This window comes from Penaeus vannamei, chromosome 28 (genome assembly GCF_042767895.1).
Source record: "Penaeus vannamei isolate JL-2024 chromosome 28, ASM4276789v1, whole genome shotgun sequence".
Classification (NCBI taxonomy): domain Eukaryota; kingdom Metazoa; phylum Arthropoda; class Malacostraca; order Decapoda; family Penaeidae; genus Penaeus; species Penaeus vannamei.
The window spans coordinates 16,917,320-16,938,113 of NC_091576.1; the positions used below are offsets into that span (position 1 = coordinate 16,917,320).

Consider the following 20,794-nt stretch of genomic DNA (forward strand, 5'->3'; position numbering starts at 1 on the left):
CAGCCAGTAAACCCCTTAGCATGACCAGTAAACCCTACATCATCATGTACGGGACAAACTTTGATAAGCATTTCACAGGAAAACTACTCAAAGGCACAATCATCCTAACTCAGACTTCATTTACGAAAGCCAGCACACCACAGGCTATTTCTACTTTCCTGCTGCCGTTTTCTGCTGGCGATAATGTGAAAACACGATGTTTACGAGCAATTTATGGTTTTGTAAGCGATTTATGCCCATTCTTCAAGGATGATGCGTTGGGATGGTCAGCGGAATGGCCCTTCCAGTGGCTGTTCTCCTGAGCATTTTGCCTCCCCTCCGCATATTCATTGTTTTGCTAATTATGCGATAATGCGGCATATATCTAGCTTATGCAAGCCGTTATTTATTACTAATAATTCGCTCTGTTTGGTTTTATTTGTTTTCGCTTTGTTTATATTTGTTGAAAAATAATGGACACGCTATTAACCTCAACTTCGACCAGAATGAGTTTATCATTACCAATTCAACTTCTGTGAAATAGCATCTGTGTTATAAATTAAATTGACTACAATGATAAGGCTGATGTAATTATTTTCACGTCATAATGCTAAGAACGATGTCGAAAATAATGGTTCATTATTGAATGTGTTCGTATCTCTCACTCAGGTTCCTCAATGATATTGGCAAAGAAATACACTTCTTGCAAGTCTTAATATTTGTAATACTTTTTTCTTATATCTTCGATTTATTTTCTCCCAACGATTTTTCACATTTCGTTAAACTAATACTATTTTATCAATGAAATAATGATGGGATTTTTGTTTTCTTTTTCATTAATAATTATAATGCCATTCGGCATCTGCTAGTTGTTTGGATGTTCAGAACGATACACACACGAAATATCTATACTATTTAATAATTTACAAATAACAATGAAAAATATATACTATATCAACTCATTTCCAAAGAAACGAATATCACATTCTAATATAGAACATCTCTTGAGAACAAATAAGGAACATCGCTGGAACAAACACAGTACTCTATCACTTTCCAACATTAACATCTCTGGGACAAAGACACGAACATCACTTTCCAACATAAAACATCTTTCGAACAAACAAGAAAATAAATATCACATTCTAAAGTAAACCATATCTCTGGAAAAAAATAAACAAAGAAACAAAAGATAAATCACATCAATATGGAACATCGTCACATAATAAACAAAATTCCTAACAGGATTTGGCCGTCGGGTGAAACATCCTCAACGAAGTCACGTGGCCCTAACACATCCCTATGGCGCAGGGGAAGCCTTCACCTTCGCCTACACGCCTGCACCTGTCCGTATCATCTTAAGGGTGCTGCAGGTGATGTGGTTTCTCGTAGAGGACGTCGGCGAGGTGGCTGATGCGTGAGGTAGTTCTGTTTTGACGCGGGGAGGCGAGTCCAAGGCGTCTCAGCTTTGGAGGAGTATGAGGACGGGAGGAGGAGGAGGTAGGAGAGGAGGAGAGATCGTCGCCAAATTATTTCCACGTCAATTTCTCTCGCGATTGAATGCCTCGGACGCTCTCTCTCTCTCTCTCTCTCTCTCTCAGAGGTTTCATATTCCGTGCTCTCCGCCCCTCTCCGCTCGCCTCGCGTACAAGGGAGTCTCAATTCCTAAGCGGGACCCTAAGAGGACCCAAGAGGAGCTCCTAGGTCGAAAAAGCGTTGCCTCTTCTCTTCGTCTGCTCCATGTTCAGTTTGGCCAGCCTTTGTATGAGTCTCCGAGGCACGCCCGCAGCCAGAAAATCGAGGGTTGTGGGCGTCGTGATCGCGGGCGTGACGGAGGCGGGCATGGGCGTGCTGATAGTAGGGCAGTGGCTGGCGAAGGACTCCCAGGCAGCTTCCAGCAGAGGAGGGGCGTCTAGTCTGGCTCTATACAAAGACTGAGATCTTTCCCGCGAGCCGATGCTGCTCAGGCCGCCGTAGACGTAGAGACATCCGTTCTGTCGGGAAGAATGGCCTTCGTTAGTTTATTTTTTTTTTTTTTGTTCGTTTAGATTTTTTCTTTTCATTCGAAAGTGAAGAGAATGACGCGTGTATTACTTTATGTGTGTATTTCCTCATTTGACGAGAAGAGTGAAATAATTTTCATGTCAGGAAACAAGCGGGAATTTGTAAATTTACATCTAATGTTCCCACCAAAAACGAAAGGGAGGAAGGCTAAGGATGAAAAGAAGAGAAAGGAGAAGAGGATGATGATGATTAACAAGAAGATGCATAAAAAGAAGGAGGGGCATAATGATAATGACAATGATAATAATAAGAAAAGAAAAAGAGAAAAAAATACAAGAAGAAAACGGAAAAGATGAAGAAAAGATGAAAAAGGAAAAGAAGGAGAAGAGGAATAAAAATAATAAGAAGAAATGAAAAGATAAACAACCAGTAAAACAGGTAGCCCTTGCAAAATCCCCAATTAACAAAAAACAACACGACCGATGACACAACACGCAAAGGTCTTTATAGGAGACGAAAAAAGGCGAAACAAAAAGATTAAAACCTCTCCATAAACCTTTAAAGAAACATACGAAACGCGACATGAGTAAGCAGAGAAAAAAAAAGCGTCTTAGCAACCAACACACGAGCGCGCTTAGCGATGTAGCCAAGAGGAGAGAGACAGAAGGAAAACTGAGCCAAAAATCTGTTTCTGTGGTCCTGGATGGACAAAGGGGGGGGGGGAGGGGGAGAGGTAAGGGCGAAGGGGGGAAGGGGGGATGGCTAGGAGGAGGGGAGGAGAAGGAGGAGGAGGAAGAGGGGGGGGGGGAGGAGGAGGAGGAAGAGGGGGAGGAGCAGAAGGAGGAGGGGGATGATGATGAGGAGGGGTAGGAGGAGGAGGAGGGGAGGATGAGGAGGAGGAGGAGGAGGAGGAGGAGGAGGAGGAGGAGGAGGAGGAGGAGGGGGGGAGGAGGGGGATGTTTACGTAAGAAAGATGTATGGCTGGAATACTAAATGGATGTTGTATCTTTCACGTTTTCTTTCTTTCTCCTTTTTTCTGTTTTTTTTTATCTCTCTGTCTGTCTGTCCTTTCTCTCTCTCTCTCTCTCTCTCTCTCTCTCTCTCTCTCTCTCTCTCTCTCTCCGTATACACATATTTCATATCTAAATACCACTATGCTTAACAAACCAAGGCATTATTCATGGCAACAGTCCTGACTAGAAGGAACAATTACTATGTAAAATTATTCTAAGAAACACAAAAGAAAGGAAGAAAGAAAGAAACAATGGATAAAAAAAAACAATGACAGTTACAGTGATAATTAAGGTAATTTTTTTGCCGTTTGTGTTTACAATGTTCTGTGGCGAGGGAGGGGAGTGGAGAGAGGGAGGGGGAGGGGAGGGGGAGAGGAGGGAGGGAGGGAGGGAAGGGGGAGAGGAGAGAGGGAGGAGAGGAGAGGGGGTGTGATGGGGGATGAATAATGAAATTGGGGAGAAGTGGAGGAAGAGGAAGAGGACGAGGAAGAGAAACGGGGATATGAGGTGGAAGCAGAAGAGGAGAAGGGGGAAGAAAGAACAAGATGAGGAAGAAGGAAAAGAAGACGAGAAGGAGGAAGAGGGAAAAGAGTTGGAAGAGGAGGCAAGAAAGAGGGAGGGGCAAGTAGAAGGGGATGACAAAGAGAGGAGGAGGAAGAAGAAAAAGAGCGGAAGAAAGATGAGCCAAGTAGAGAAGAAGGAATAGCAGGAGGGAGAATAAGAGAGGCAGAGAGAGAAGTGACACGAAAAGGAAGAGACGAAAAGAGAAGAATTGAGAAGAGATATTTATATGGGAGAGGGCATTGGGTACAGTCTGATATGGGGGAGGAACGAGGAATAGGAGGGAGGGAGGGAGGGACAGGGAGAAAGAGAGAGGGACAGGGAGAGAGAGAGGGACAGGGAGAAAGAGAGAGGGAGAGAGAGAGGGACAGGGAGAGAGAGAGGGACAGGGAGAAAGAGAGAGGGACAGGGAGAGAGAGAGGGACAGGGAGAAAGAGAGAGACAGAAGGGGGAGAGAGAGAGACAGAAGGGGGAGAGAGAGAGAGAGAGAGAGAGAGAGAGAGAGAGAGAGAGAGAGAGAGAGAGAGAGAGAGAGAGAGAGAGAGAGAGAGAGAGAGAGAGAGAGAGAGAGAGTGAGAGAATAACAATATTTTCCTCCTTCTCACTCTTATTATAAACATCCCTCACTAAATCTATCTTTAGATCACGGTCTCAAAGTCTACTCTACTGACAGGAAAGGGACGCAACAAAATGAAAAGAATCGAAGTCGCACTGGTTGGACCGGCCGGATAACCTCAGGCGGGGTTGGGATGGGGTGGGGGGTGGGGGTGGGGCTGCTCAGGTCAAATATCATGAACTCTATTTCTTGTCTTGTTTCTCGTCTGTAGACTTTTTTTTTTGGATTTTGATGTGTGACTGTTTTCTTGTTTGTTTTGGGGATTTTTTGTTGTTGTTGTGGACTTTATTTATATTTTTTTCGTTCTCTCTCTCTTTTTCTGGAGTTATTCTTATGGTCATGAGTGATGGAATCCTGGACAACTGGATGTGTGTATGTGTGCGCATGTGAGAATGTTTTAGTAGTTGGAAAATACACAAACACGCACATACGCACACACACACACACACACACACTCACACACAAATAGAAAAAGAAAAAAAGAAGAAGAAAGAAGGAAAGAAAAAGAAAAAGAAGAAAAAAAGCAAACACACACACACCCAAACACAATACTTACGGGCGTGATTGCGGCGTCATGGAAGTAGAGTGGGCGGGGTAGAACGAGTGCAAGACGCGCCCACGACAGAGACAGCAAATCCAGCTTCCACACATCGTCAAAAACTTCTGTCCCGTCTGTCCCGCCCACGATGTACAGATCTGCAGAGAGGACGGGGTGGGTGAGTTGTTGTTACGGTTGTTATTGTTGTTATTATCATTTAATTGATATTGTTATTGTTCTTATTGATGTTGTTGTTATTTGATTAATAATACTATTGTTATTACTAATATGGTTATCATTATATATTACTGTTATTATTGATGTTGTTGTTATTATCTAATTAATATTACGGTTGGTATTACTGAAGTTGCTGTTATCATTATCTTATTAATATTACTATTGTCATTGTTATTATTAGTATCATTAGCATTGTTACAATTATTATTTTCATCATTATCAATATCATTATCATCTTCTTCATTATCAACGACATCATCATCATCACTTTTATCTTCATTATAATTATTTCTATCATCATCTTTGCATCAGTTATTCATTACAATATTATGAATATAATGAATCAATATAATGAACATATTATGACAGAAATAAACACCATGCGTTGTCAAGAGACACCAATATGACACATGTCAGGTGGCAGAGAGCACCAGAAAATTATTTATCTATTTGTTAATTCATGTATCAGCAAATCTATTTGTTTGGTTTATTTCTTAGTTCACAAAATTAAAGTGACCTTTGGCAACAAGATATCAACATGGATGATGTAGGATAATTCTCTATCTCTACCTCCGTCTCTTGGTCTGTCTCTCTTTCCATTTTTTTTCTGTCTATCTTTCTCTCTTTCCATCTTTTTTCTGCCTATCTGTCTTTCCTTCCCTCTCCCTCCCCCCACGAAAAATACGAATAAAAAATATGAAATAACTCCATAACCGCCTCACCTTTTCCTCTCTGTACGGCAGCATGGCACCGTCGTGGGCTGGGGTGGGCGTGGACGCGTGGGTCAGGCTGGGTTTTCTTGACAGCCCACTTTCCGGTACCGACGTCTAGCACAGGGACCTGGACAAGAAGGGGAAAACACCATTGCAATCACAGGCGCTTGAAAGTCCCTGAGAACAGGTAGTGGGTCTCGGGAGGGAAGTCCGGGAAATTTCTTGCGGAGAGAGGGAAATATTTTCCCAGAAGGAGGAGGAGGAGGAGGTGGAGGAGATGGTGAAGGAGGAAGTGGAGGAGGTGGTGGAGGTGGTGGAGGTGGAGGAGATGGTGAAGGAGGAAGTGGTGGAGGTGGTGGAGGTGGAGGAGGAGGAGGTGGAGGAGATGGTGAAGGAGGAAGTGGAGGAGGTGGTGGAGGTGGTGGAGGTGGAGGTGGAGGAGATGGTGAAGGAGGAAGTGGAGGAGGTGGTGGAGGTGGTGGAGGTGGAGGAGATGGTGAAGGAGGAAGTGGTGGAGGTGGTGGAGGTGGAGGAGGAGGAGGTGGAGGAGATGGTGAAGGAGGAAGTGGAGGAGGTGGTGGAGGTGGTGGAGGTGGAGGAGGAGGAGGTGGAGGAGATGGTGAAGGAGGAAGTGGAGGAGGTGGTGGAGGTGGTGGAGGTGGAGGTGGAGGAGATGGTGAAGGAGGAAGTGGAGGAGGTGGTGGAGGTGGTGGAGGTGGAGGAGATGGTGAAGGAGGAAGTGGTGGAGGTGGTGGAGGTGGAGGAGGAGGTGGAGGAGATGGTGAAGGAGGAAGTGGAGGAGGTGGTGGAGGTGGTGGAGGTGGAGGAGGAGGAGGTGGAGGAGATGGTGAAGGAGGAAGTGGAGGAGGTGGTGGAGGTGGAGGAGGAGGAGGAGGAGGAGGAGGAGGAGGCCGAGGAAGTGAGGAGGAGGGGGATATCTGTATGCTTGCATGTATGTATGTGTATGTATGTATACATATATAAATATACATACACATGTGTATGTGTATAAATGTATATATATATATATATATATATATATATATATATATATATATATATATATATATATACATATACATATAAATACATACACACACACACACATATATACATATATAATGTACCTACGCATGTATACGTATATATGCATGTGTATGTGTAAAGAAAGAAAGAGATGCGATAGATCCCCAGACAGAAAGAGAGAGACACAAGGCTTATAATTTCCACAGACAAGTAACGGTCATAAGTATAAGAAGTAATTCCCCATGACTCATCATTTTCTTCAACAGAGTAACACCTGAATCTTGAATAAGAGTAAATACTTTTATAAAATTTAATTTTGTTCGTTTCTTTGTTACTCTGTCGCAATTCTGGTTTCACGAATACGAACATGATAAATAAGCGATAAAAATGAGGTTGTAAGGAGTATGAAGGGAATTTCGACTTTATTTATGAATATCTGAAAGGTCATTTTCTTTTTATGTATAAAATGATGTTCCCGAATTAATTCAGTAACTAGATCGTTAATTAATAACCTAATTAAAAGATACTAAAAAAATGTTTCTAATTTTAATAATTCGCTCCTGTTCATCATGTGCAAAATTAAGTTCTCACATTAAAACCTGACAGATTTTTTTCTTAAAGTGAAGAAAAACTGACACCAGTCTCATTTCAGAAAAAGTAGCACATGAGCCTTAAAAAAGAAAGAAAGAAAGAAAATCCTTAAAGCTTATTTATCCTTTTACAGTCTTGTCTTGGCCGTGTAAAGACCCTCATCTTTGAACCGTATTCATGCTGACAAAGGTAGAAAGGCATGAGTGAGAATGAATATCTTGACAATGCAAGAGATGTGTCTGGCCGGTTTCGAATGTATCTTCGTCAGAAATGCATGGATTTCTGACGAAGATGCATTCGAAATACAAGAGATGTATTGAACCGGTTTCGAATATGTATTGTTCACAAATACATGACATAGTATATCTGACGAAGATATATTCGAAACCGGTTAAATACTGCTTATGTATTTTTAAGATCTTCACCATATATCTTCATCAGAAATACATAAATACTCTTGTATTATGAAGATATTATTTCTCAGCCATACCTTACTACAACTTCATATTTGCAAACGTGTCTTGAGAAACTTATGGAGATTTTGTATGTATGGATTTCGTGTTTTTTCTGGTTTTAACTTTAAGACGTACGTAGAAATACGTTCGAGATGCTCACATAAAAAAGTAAGAAAAAATACAAATACATTTGCACAAACACTTTATAAGTGAACGTCCACGAAAGAAATTCAAGGAAATCTTGTATGTCTAAACTTAATCTGTAATCCATCAAATGATTGATTTATTCCCCAATCTAAGCATTTACTTATCAACTTGTCCCTTTATTTCTTGTATGTCTGAACTTCATTTTTTTATCTTTAATCAATCAAATGTTAATTTATTCCCCAATCTAAGCATTTACTTATCAACTTGTCCCTTTATTTCTTGTATGTCCGAACATTTTTTTATCTTTAATCAATCAAATGTTAATTTATTCCCCAATCTAAGCATTTACTTATCAACTTGTCCCTTTATTTCTTGTATGTCTGAACTTCATTCTTTTATCTTTAATCAATCAAATGATTCATTTATTCCCCAATCTAAGCATTTACTTATCAACTTGTCCCTTTATTTCTTGTATGTCTGAACTTCATTCTTTTATCTTTAATCAATCAAATGATTCATTTATTCCCCAATCTAAGCATTTACTTATCAACTTGTCCCTATATTTCAGCAAACTCACCTCATCCAAGGGGAAGACGGTGGAGGCAGCGGCGCCCCCGGCCACCACGATGCGACCCTGAACCACGCCGATCTCCGCCCGGTATCTGCCCGACGGTTCCTCGCCCTGAGATGAAGACCGAACAGTGGTTAGGCAATAATTCTCTTTATGTCTATCTATTCATCAAATATCTTTTAAAACGAATTGAGACTTGTTCCGACTAAAAATAAATAAAAGAGAGGAGGAAAAGATACAAAGATACAAAGCATCTTCAAGAAAGAAAGAAAAAAAAGAAAAGAAAAAAACGATATGTGAACTAGACGCAATTCGGCACCTTGAAGAGGGCGTTCGTGGCGAGGCTGGACCACGTCCCCGTCGGGAGGTGGAGGGCGTGGGCGTGCAGGGAGAAGTGATAGCCCGACGTCCCTCCCACGGTGTACACATAATCCCCGACGCGACGAGAGGCCTGTCCGTAGAGCGCAGGGGGCGCCTCCCCCTGGCACTCCAGGACCCTCCACTCGCCCGTCCTCTTGTCGCAGGCGCTGACGTCGACGCCGATGCTGCTGCCGAAGGGGTAGCTCGTGCCGCCGAAGACGAGGAGCTCGTCCTTGGTCGAGACGAGGCAGTGCGACACGGTCTCCGCGGGCGTCGAGGAGGCGTCCGACAGCTGCTCCCACTCGCACGTCGACAGGTTCAGTCGCCAGGCCTGAGGGGGGGAGGGGGGGGGTTAGCGATTAGGTGGTATGGGGAAGAAGAGGGGGGGAGGGGAGGGGAGGAGGAAGGAGGAAGGGGACGAAGCAGGGAGATGGAAAGGAGGGGAGGACATGAGGAAGAAGGAGGGGAAGAGACGAAGTTGGGAGATGGAAAGGAGGGGAGGTGAGGAGGAAGAAGGAGGAAGGGGACGAAAGGGGGAGATGGAAAGGAGGGGAGGACAGGAGGAAGAAGGAGGGGAAGAGACGAAGTTGGGAGATGGAAAGGATGGGAGGTGAGGAGGAAGGAGGGAAGAGACGAAGGAGGGAGATGGAAAGGAGGGGAGGAGCGGAGGAAGGAGGCAAGAGACGAAGGAGGGAGATGGAAAGGAGGGGAGGAGCGGAGGAAGGAGGGCGGTGACGAAGGAGGGTGGAAGGGAAGTGGGGTGGAGGGGAAGGGTGCAGACGAGGAACAAAGAAGGGAGACGAAGGAGAAAGATGATATTAAGAGGAGAGAAAGAAAAAGAAGGGAGGAGAGGAAGGAGGATGATAGAAGCAGCAAGAAACAAGGGACGGTGATAGAGAAAAGGGAAAGAAGGAAAAGGGGAAGAGACAAAGAAAGAAGAGGGAATCGAGAGAAAAGGAAAGAATAACACAAAACATGATAAACAATTATCTCCCACTGAGATAAGCAATAAATAATAAACATAATAATAATAAACATAATAACATAATAACGACTACATAATAACTGCATAAATATAAATAATTATAATTGAAATGAAGGCAACAATGAGTTCATTAATAATGAATTTCAATCGAAATAAAAAGATGCATTGCGAACTGAAACCACGAAAAAGAAGAGGTAAAAGAAGAAGACGACGACGAAAAAGAAGAGGAAAAAGAAAAAAAAGAAAAAGAAGAAGAGGGAAAAGAAGAAGAAGACGAAGACGACGAAAAAGAGGAAAAAGATGAAGATAATGATGAAGACGAAGAAGACAAAGAAGAGGAAGAAGAAAAGAAAAAAAGTAGAAGAAAGAAAGAAAGAAAAGATATAAAAGCAACAACAGCAACATAAACCCATCTTAACCAGCCATGAGAAATGAGTAATCTACACGTACTCATATATTAATCAAAATCTAAAGAAGCGAACCGTGAGAGGTGAGCGAACGCAGAGATGAGTCAAGTGAACTTCCACAATGGCGCCCGTGATGTGTTTCTCTCACTCTGCATTACTTTGCTTTTTATTGCTGAAGAAGTCTAGGAGGGAAGAAGGGAGAGAAGGAAGGGGAGGAGGGGGAGAGGGAGGGAGGGGGAAAGGGGGAGGGAGGGAAAGGGGGAGAGAGAGAGAGAGGGAGAGGGAGAGAAAAAGAGAGAGGGAGACGTATGGTAAATGAAGTATATATTCTCTTTGCTATCTATATAATCTGAGTACACACACACACACATAAATTTCTATATTAACATATACGTCATCCATACCTAAATAGGGACTGAAATCCTACCCTGAAAACTGTGTACATTGTTTCCTTACATATCCCCCTTCACTGCCACTGTCCTTACTCCCCAGCCCCCCCCCCCCCTCCTCCAAAAGCACTTTATTTTTCTCTTGGTGTTTGTGATTTCTGCCTGACGAATGGCCACGAGAGAGAGCGTCGTGATGAAGCGGCGGCAAGATATATGATTCTGCGAAGATCACAAAGGAAAGTGGAGAGATCTTCTTTACTGAGATTTGCATATAACTTCTGACCCGAGGTTTCTCACGTCCCTGTCAATCAGCTTTTAATTTTCTTTAAAGCATGATCTCTATTGTGTATAAGACTGCAGCAAATGGCATGCGGTATCCCTAATGTTCTTAAAGGCTTGCCGATGTGAAACAGCTAACACAAGAAAAACAAATAAGTATTTGAATGTCGCTTTCTAAAATGAGCTAACGTAGATATCGTCCTTCATCTTGCACATTTAAGGAATTCGTCAAAACTTCTGACTGGCCTTTCTTACCAAATGCCCTTCAGTGCAAGTTTCTATCTAACCCCAAGCTGTTGACGCGCGCGAGAAAACAAGCGTCATCGAAAAGAAAAACAACAAGTAAAACAACTAAACAACCCGCTTAATAGAGACATTCCCAGTTGCTTTATTTGCCCACGATTCCTCTACATCATCTTCACTCTTCCTCGCTATTTTTTTCTTCGTGTGATGATAGCCTTCGGGTAGATATAAAGACATTATGGAAGGTACATGTTACTAGGGTGTGTCTGGGTGACCCTAAACACCGTAGATGTATCCAAAACCATCGGCCCTTATAGGTATTTTGCCCAGACTTTCCTCCTTCACTTGTCCGATTGTTTCAGCCCTTTGTCAAATTGTTTCGTTGTCTCCACCAAGAGAGACCGGGGATTTAACTCGCTAACGGAGTGATTCTGAAAAGACCAAGACGGTTCTCTCGGTTCTGGCGGCCGTGTCGGTGGTTCTCGGTTCTGGCTGGACTTAGGGAATTGCTTTTATGGGACTATTTGCTATTTCTATCCTCCTTTTCCTCCGCCAAACTATGTGAGACGAAAAGAACCACGATCCTGTTTTGGTCTCCTTATCGCTTCGTTCAGCATGGCCACTTTTTTTTTCTTTTTTTAGATCACCAGACGAAACCGTGCAATGTTCTAAAAGCAGGAATCAAAGTAACCAAACGACCGTTTAGCCAACGCGGAGAACGTAATTTACCTTCCTACGAGGACACTCAAAGCGGACAAAACCAAAGAACAAGAGAAGAACTAATAAAGAGAAGAAGATGAGAGGCAAATGAAAGGGGCGTTAAGTATAGCCTTTTGTTTTTACAAGCAATGGCCGCCAGAGGGAGAGAGTGTTGTTAGGTAAGCGTCAGGGTACGAAATGCATGATATTCGTTGTGTAAATTCCTACTCTTTAGTGAAACATGTATGTGTGTATCTATATAAAGACTGTGACATGTCTATTTTCATCTATATGATTTACGTAATGGTAACATCAAATAATAATAATGACTTTGTTGAATATAATGTTCGGGTTAGTTATCATAGCAAAAATAACAATGACAATCACTTAAAATGATAATATCATTGGAAAAGTAACTGATAATGGCAGTGAGAATGATAATGAGGGCAAACAATAACAATAGCAATAATAATAATGATGATACTACTACTACCACTAATAATAAAAATAATGAGAATAATGAGAATATAAGCAATAATAATAATGATAATAGTATTAATAATAATGAGAATATAAGTAATAATAATAATGATAATAGTATTAATAATAATGATAATAGTATTAATAATAATGATAATAATGAGAATATAAGTAATAATAATAATGATAATAGTATTAATGATAATGATAATAATGATCATAATGATAATGGTCTAATGATATAATTATAATGATAATAATATCAACAGATATACTATAATACTAGTTATTATCACTATCATTATCATTGTTATTACTATTGATATAGTAACAATAATAATGATGATTATGATGATAATAAATGGTAACAATAACAGTATTGATAATAATTATTATGAAAATAATGGCAATACGATTACTACGTCTAATACTATCGCTAATAATAATTGCAATAATAATAATAATAATAATAATAATAATAATAATAATAATAAACAATAATAATAATAATAAGAGTGAAAATGATATAAATGATAATAATATTACTGGTAATGATAGTACTGATAATAACATCAAGATCATAATGATGATGGTAAAAATTAATAATAATAATAAATAATAATAATAATAATAATAATAATAATAATAATAATAAAATAATAACAACAACAATAATAAAATAATGATAATGATAATAATAATAATAATAATAATAACAACAAAATCGACAACAATAATAATAATAATAAAGCAATAACAAAAATAACAACAAAATAATGATAATGATGATGACAATAATTGTGCTGATTACAGCAATACTAAAATGATAAAATAAAAACAATCATAATATTGATAACAGAAAAATAGTAATACTTAGTCATATCAAACACAGTAATAATAGTAGGAATAACAATGATAGCAGAAACAATAATGATAATAATAACAACAGTAGTAATAACGGCAATACAAACATAATTAAACCGAATAACTAGCACACCAAAGACAACGACAATAAAAAACAAGCAATAATAACATTAATACCAACAACGATTACAATACAGAAAATAACGATAGCGATAAGGGTCACTAACCCAAAACATCAATAACAGAAAACGGGTATATTGAGCAGGACAAAGAAAACGGGAAATCCAACCGACTCACGTCTTGCAGAGGGCCGTGGGCAGGGTGGTAGCCGCCCACGCAGAAGAGAAAAGAATCAGTGCAGGATATGCGATGACCACTTCGCCCTGTGGGTGTGCATCCTGAGGGAGAGAAGAAGGGAGAGAGGGAGGGTTAGGGACGAGTCAAAAGGGAGAGAGAGGGAGAAAGGGGAGGTAGGATGATATATATAATGATAAATAGTTTGGTTTATTCCATTTGTGACAATGGCTATTCTGTTTAGTGTGGCAAGCTGTCTGAGGAAGATAAACTTGTAGAAGGGAAAGTGGGACGGGGCGAGGAGAGAGGGAGGGAGGCGAGAGAAATGGGGAAGTAGAGAAAGAGGGAGGAGAGAGTGAGGGAGAAGGAAAGAGAGAGAGAGGGGGAGAAAGAAAGAGAGAGAGAGAGCGAGGGAGAGAGAGAGAGAGCGAGGGAGAGAGAGAGAGAGAGAGAGAGAGAGAGAGAGAGCGAGGGAGAGAGAGTGAGAGAGCGAGGGAGAGAGAGTGAGAGAGCGAGGGAGAGAGAGTGAGAGAGCGAGGGAGAGAGAGTGAGAGAGCGAGGGAGAGAGAGTGAGAGAGCGAGGGAGAGAGAGTGAGAGAGCGAGGGAGAGAGAGTGAGAGAGCGAGAAGGGGAGAGAGAGAGAGAGAGAGAGAGAGAGAGAGAGAGAGAGAGAGAGAGAGAGAGAGAGAGAGAATGAGGGAGGGAAGAGGGGGAGAAGGATAGTAAAAAGGAGATTGAGAAGAAGGGGATAAGAGGGAGGGAGAGGGAGACGAGAAGAGAAAGGGAGAAGAGGTGAGAGAGAGGAGAACAAAATAAAATATAGAGAACAAGACAGAGAGGGAGGAGGGAGAAAGAAAATGAATTAGGTAGATAAACAGGTACACTTGTAAACAGATATAAATACTGATAACGATAATATTAATAAGAAAGAACAACAACAATAACAATTATAATGATAATCATGAAGATCGTTATAATGATAATACTAACAATTGTAATAATAACAATAATGACAATAACAACTACAGTAATAACAATAATAATAATAATAATAATAATAATAATAATAATAATAACAGTAGTGACAAAAATGATGATGATGATTGATGATGATGTTAATTATAAGCTCAATAATAATTATACAGTACGATTATCATATACTGTTATCAGAATAATAAAGATAAAAATAACAGATACAGTAATAATAACAAGAATGATAAAAATTTAAATAACAATAACAACTCTGCCAATAATAATGATATTGTAATAAATACTGATACGTATACTAATACTAGAAAATACAATACTGTTAATAATAATGGCTGCAAAAATCATAATGATAACAAAAAAATAATGACAATCATGATGACAAGGATTATAATAATAACAACTTTAATAATAACAAGAATAACAATGATGTTGATGATAAAAACAGCAATAATGATAATAATAATGGTGATGATGATAAAAATAATGCCACCAATAATAATAATGATGATAATGATAATAACAATATTGAAAATCAGTATTATTTTCAGCCTTACCTTCTCCTGTCCAAGTCTGAATTTCTTCCATAAGATTATCTTGGAAATCCATGTTAGTGTTAACAACGAAGACTAATTATGAAAAAGAACTAAACTAAATAAAGGTGTTGTCTTAATCCCTTTCTACTTTGACTTCAGGGTTTTGACTGGTACACTACCGAGCTGGACATCGTCTATATACCTGCCAGTCGGGTCAGGTGCCAGTTCGCGTTTCGAAAAAAAGAAGCGGGATGTCAGCTTGGGATTTTTGTTTCTAGCGTGATTTCTGTACAGGATTCGTTCACTTCTCTTTCGATTTTTGATTTTTCCGATGATATGAAATGAAAATGGTAATAGGGATAGAGATGATAATGACTGATCATCGTAATTGTGATAGTAATATACTATTATCACAATAGCAATAACACAAAATATGAGAATGTATAGTGATTAAAAGAGTATTAAGAATTAACATTGATACCACTGCAAAAGTGACGAAAACCAGTGTTAATGTTGATAATAAGATTTATAATAATAATAGTATATTAATTGATAAAAAAATGATGGTGATTTTGATGATCGTGATGATGACAATGATGATAATGATGGTGATGATGATAATGATGGTGATTGTGATGATAATGATGGTGATGACGATGACAATGATAATGATGGTGATGATGACGATGATGCTGATGATAACAATAATTATGATGATAATGGAGATTAAGAGGAAGAGGATGAGCATGAGCAAAGATAACGAAAATAATAACAGTAATAAAATGAAAATCATTAACGAATTCTAAAATTCCAATGGGAATAGCAGTGAGAATAACAATGATAAAAATGGTGTTAGGAAAAATTACAGTAATAATGATGATAATTTTCTAATCAGATTTTTTTATCCTAAAATATATATATATTCAAATATTTGCGATTCCTTGTGTTTGGAAAAGCTAACTATACAACAAAAAATATATTGATAATTACCGTGATAGACTGATAATATTAATGATAATATGAACAGCAATACAGTTATTAAATACACACTGAACTACATACGCACGTAAATTATACTGTACATCTACGAGACATTTCAAAAATTCAGCTCTGAGCATACAATTTGCATACTAAGCAGATTTGTGTTTTATAACAATTTTGTGCCGATTTTCCTCCTTCGGGTCGAGTGTTTTTGCTACAGAAGTCTACGGGATTCGCGCGCCCACTTTCGACCACTCGCGTATGGATAAACGCACGATCAAATTGATATTGGAATATGCGTAGTATTAAGCCTAGGCTGAATGAGCTAGAGGTTTATATTCGCAAATATAATATTGATGTGTGTTAAGAAGTGGAACAAAGCTAAGACAATCTTTTAAAAGAATGATATTATTTATGGTTATATGTTTTGTATGTGAACCTAAATTCCGTAATATTAGTGGATATAACAGCATTAAGTACAGATTACATAACAAAGGACTACTCACATATGGATAAACGCACAATTAAATTCATATCATGGAATATGCGTAGTATTAAGCCTAGGCTGAGTGATCTAGAGTTTTATATTCGTAAATATAATATGATGTGATTAGCGTGCAAAAGAACCTTTCGCTGGTGCTGCGAAGATGAGAGTAGCACCTTCAATTAAGGGATATCATTCATAGGTGAATAAAGCCATGACTGGACTGTTGACATATGTGAAGGTAACACTGCCACATATATTAGTAAACAAATCCGAGAACACTGATGTTCAATTTCATCATTTCAAAATTCAGACTGCCTCTGGGTATTTTTCACTATATAATATATATGCCAGATCGTCAAAATTTCTGTCTAGTTTCTACCCAATTTTCACAACCAAGGCACGTTATGCACGGGCGACCTTAATGCAAGGCACCCACACTTTAGAGACAGGCAATCTTATTGTAATGGGGAAGAATTCAAACATTTCGTTAATAGTAGATCACTGACAGTATATAACACAGAAATAGAAACTCATTTGGGAGGTGGCAGGTTAGATTACGTATTTGGCAAAAATCTAGTTCATGGTAACGCCTGTACTTCACTGGTACGAGTTATTTAGTGACCACTTTGCAATCCGAACTGACTATACTGTTAACAGCAACTCAGCCCCTAAAACACCTAGGCTTATAATAATTATCCAATCGGGCCTGGAGCATCACTTCAAGGCACGTGTCTTTGATTGGTACAACACATATGAAATAACAACAGTTGAAAGTTTCTCTCGGGATCCAATCGAAGTTGTCACTGACTACTACAACACGGGTCTGTTCACGAACTCTCGAAGAAAGAGCCCCCAAGACCCCCATGGGTGGATAAATGACCTATTTCTAGCCGAGGAACATAGACGAATTCAGGAGCTTGCCAATTGCTTTGAAGGTAACAAGACATCAGAAAATCTTATGCAATTTCTTAAAGCCAATATAGAATTCAGAGAACTAAAAACAGATTCATAGTAAACACTGGGAACAATTCTTGCAAAGTGTCAATAGTCAAACTTATATAGCTGATGTATGGACAAAGATTAATAGGCTGACAGGTAAAGCTCCCACAACACCGCAGTTTGACAGCCCATAAGAACAGGCTAATATGCTGCTGGAGTAGTGGGTACTTAGTCCCATGCTATTTAACATCCTCATGCATAGATTACTAGGCGATCTACCACTTGAGGGCAATAACTCCATTATTTGCTATGCCGATATTTGCATTAAATCCTCATCCGAGGAGAGAATGTAATAGATTCTTGATGTACTTTCAGCAAGGGCTACAGTGTGGCTTGATCATATCGGCTGAAAAAAAACAAGGCACTTAACCCTAAGGCAATCCCTCTGCCAAGGTTTCACATCAATGACGTTGAGCTAGATCTTTGTCACCAATACAAGTACTTCGGGGTGATTGTTAATGATACAGAGTTCATACAAAACCTGAAGAAAAGGCTGCGGGAGCGGCTGAAGCCACTGAGGACCCTTGTCGGCAAAGACTATGACATTAATGTCAATATTGCTACTCTTTTACCTGTTATACATACAGTCGGTAGATTATCATGCATTGCACCTAGTATTTAGAAATTGTACAAAATGAGGCCACGAGGATTATTCTCGGTGCCCCTAAAACAACGAGGATTGTGAAGATGAGAACAGAATTTAATTTGCCGTCTGTCTAGGAAAGAATATTATACATAAACACCACATTTAGCGTCAAAGCAATAAGAGAACCCCTCTATTGTACAGAGTTCCAAAGACAACTAAAACATAGAATAGTGGAGCTAACTTTGAATGGCAACATCGATTCAAACTCAAATCCATGGTACAAGTCACATGTAAGCACTTGTTTCAGCTGAACATATCCATAACTAAGACCCTACATAGACGTTCTGCTCCACCGTGGAAAATGTCTGACCTAAGTGTATTTTATACGACTGCCCCCAAAAAAAGACAGTGTCTCCCCTGCTGTACTTAGGCAGTATGCTTTGGCAATTATCAATGAGCATGTTCAAACTATGCCCAATGCGTATGAATGCTACAAATGGATCCTTGCAGTCTGGGAGTAGAGCAGGATGCGCTTTTGTGGTTTATAAAAACAATATTTTGCAGCACCAGGATTGTAGGAGGGTTCATGACTGGGCTAGCACTACGCAAACTGAGTTGGCAGGAATGCTCATAGCCACCGAATTTCTATCAAATCACGGCTCAGGGGTAATTTTCTGCGACTCACAGTACTCTCCAGGCTTTGAACACACTAGACAAGGGATAAATGTATATCGTGCAAAAGAACGAGGCCATGGTATACGTTTTGTGTGGATAACATCGCATGTTGGAATCCCCAGGCATGATCATTCTGGTCGCCTAGCAAAATGAGCGTGGATATAGATCTTGGAGCACCTCTTGCTAGGATTTCACACAATTAAAACTTTCTTCACAGAGGACTTGCCTGAGTTGAGTAATTCTCAACGGCCTGAAAACTGTAGCATAAAACACTATGGTTTATATAAAACAAGAACAAGACAGTGTGATATTGTGACAGCAAGAATCAGGTTTTGATATAGATTGTATTGTAAATTATGTAATGAAGAATATAAGCGAACACCTGTACATTATATCTCAGAGTGTCATATAATACAGCCTTTCAGACCACATAGTATGAGGTATGGGGAACTATGTAACTACTTCATATCATCTAATGAGTCTTCTATTTACGAAGGAATATTATACATTAGTACCACATTTGGCGTTAAATCAATTATACACAGTTTCAAGGGCTACTATAAAATAAGATAATGCAGTCAATTTCGAATGGCAACATCGATTCATACTCGAATTCAGGGCTGCAAATAACATGTAAACACGAATCCCAGCCGAATAGAACCATAAGTAAAACCCTAAATGGACGTTCTGGTTCACCACGGAAAATGTAGCATCCAAGTTCATTTTATGTGACTACCCCCCAAAAGACACTGTACCCCCCCTTGCTATACTTAAGATGTACACAATAGCAGTTATCAATGATGATCTTGAAACTGTTTATTGTAAGTGAATGCTTCTACGCTGACGGATCCTCGAAGTTTGGGTGCAGAGCAGGATACCCTTTCCTTGTGTATATAAATATTTTACAGCACTAGGATTACTAGAACGTTCATGACTAGGCTGGCACTCCGCAAACTAAAATGGCAGGAAAACTCGTAGCCGCCGAATTTCTACTGAATCAAGGCCATAGGTCATTTTCTGTGGCTCACAGAGTGCTCTCCAGGCTCTGGCCACTAGACAAAGGCGCAGGAAATATTGCAAACGTCATCAGAACAAACGTGCATCATGCAAAAGACCGATGTTATGATATACGTTTTATGTGCATACCATCGCATGTTGGAATCCCCAGTCATGATCATTCTGGTCGCCGCGCAAGATCATCATGTGACGAGCAGAGTGAGGTTATATAGTAGATTCTTGAGTACCTCTTGCTAGGATTTCACACTTCATGAAACATGTCTTCAAAGAGGACTTGGCGGAGCTGGCTAGTTCTCAGCGGCCTGGAAGCTGTAGCATGCAGCACTTTGACCAGTTCACTCAACATGTATCCATCTATGGCTTATATAAAACAAATACAAGGCAGTTTGGTGTTGTGGCCGCAAGAATAAAGCTTGAATATGGCAGTTTGTAATATCGAAGAAATTAAGTGTGCACTCTGCAATGAAGAATATAAGCGAACACTTGTACATTATATGTCATGTTTCATAGGCTCTCAGACCACCAAACACGAGGTACGCAAAAGTACAGTTGCATATCATCTGATGCCTTAGAAGATATCCTTGTTTTGTATAATCAATTTGGAATGTAAGATAACAATGCCGTCCAGATAAAGGACGTTTATAATTATAATTTCTTTAACTGATATGATACTGATCATAATAATGTTGTAGCCAAAATGTTCAATGTAATACTAAAATCATGCAACAAAGCTTGATCGCGCCCGTGTGGTTAGCTAGGATGGTTTAATATAGGATTCAACTAAATTAATTGCTGAACGCAAGTTCATGTGGCGAGAACCGGTGAGAGCATGCGTATATATATATATATATATATATATATATATATATATATATATATATATATATATATATATATATATATATATATATATATATATATATATATATATATATATATATATATATATGTGTGTGTGTGTGTGTGTGTGTGTGTGTGTGTATACATACGGCATCCGTTCATTCTGTAACAAACATCTGACGTAAGCGTCTGCAGCCGCTGACTCGCCTGCTTCAGAAAACCTGCCAGTCATCAC

The 20,794-nt window shown here is 39.5% G+C and overlaps 1 protein-coding gene across 1 annotated transcript; it reads right to left on the reverse strand.

The window, feature by feature from the left end:
- Positions 1-879: 879 nt before the first annotated feature.
- slim (scruin like at the midline) lies at positions 880-15,154 on the reverse strand. The gene is made up of 7 exons (XM_070141867.1): positions 14,996-15,154; positions 13,455-13,555; positions 8,771-9,142; positions 8,458-8,562; positions 5,671-5,788; positions 4,730-4,869; positions 880-1,973 (listed from the first exon to the last, which is right to left on the reverse strand). Exons 1-7 carry the CDS (start codon positions 15,045-15,047, stop codon positions 1,680-1,682), a joined length of 1,182 nt encoding a protein of 393 aa, XP_069997968.1. The 5' UTR covers positions 15,048-15,154; the 3' UTR covers positions 880-1,679.
- Positions 15,155-20,794: the final 5,640 nt, after the last annotated feature.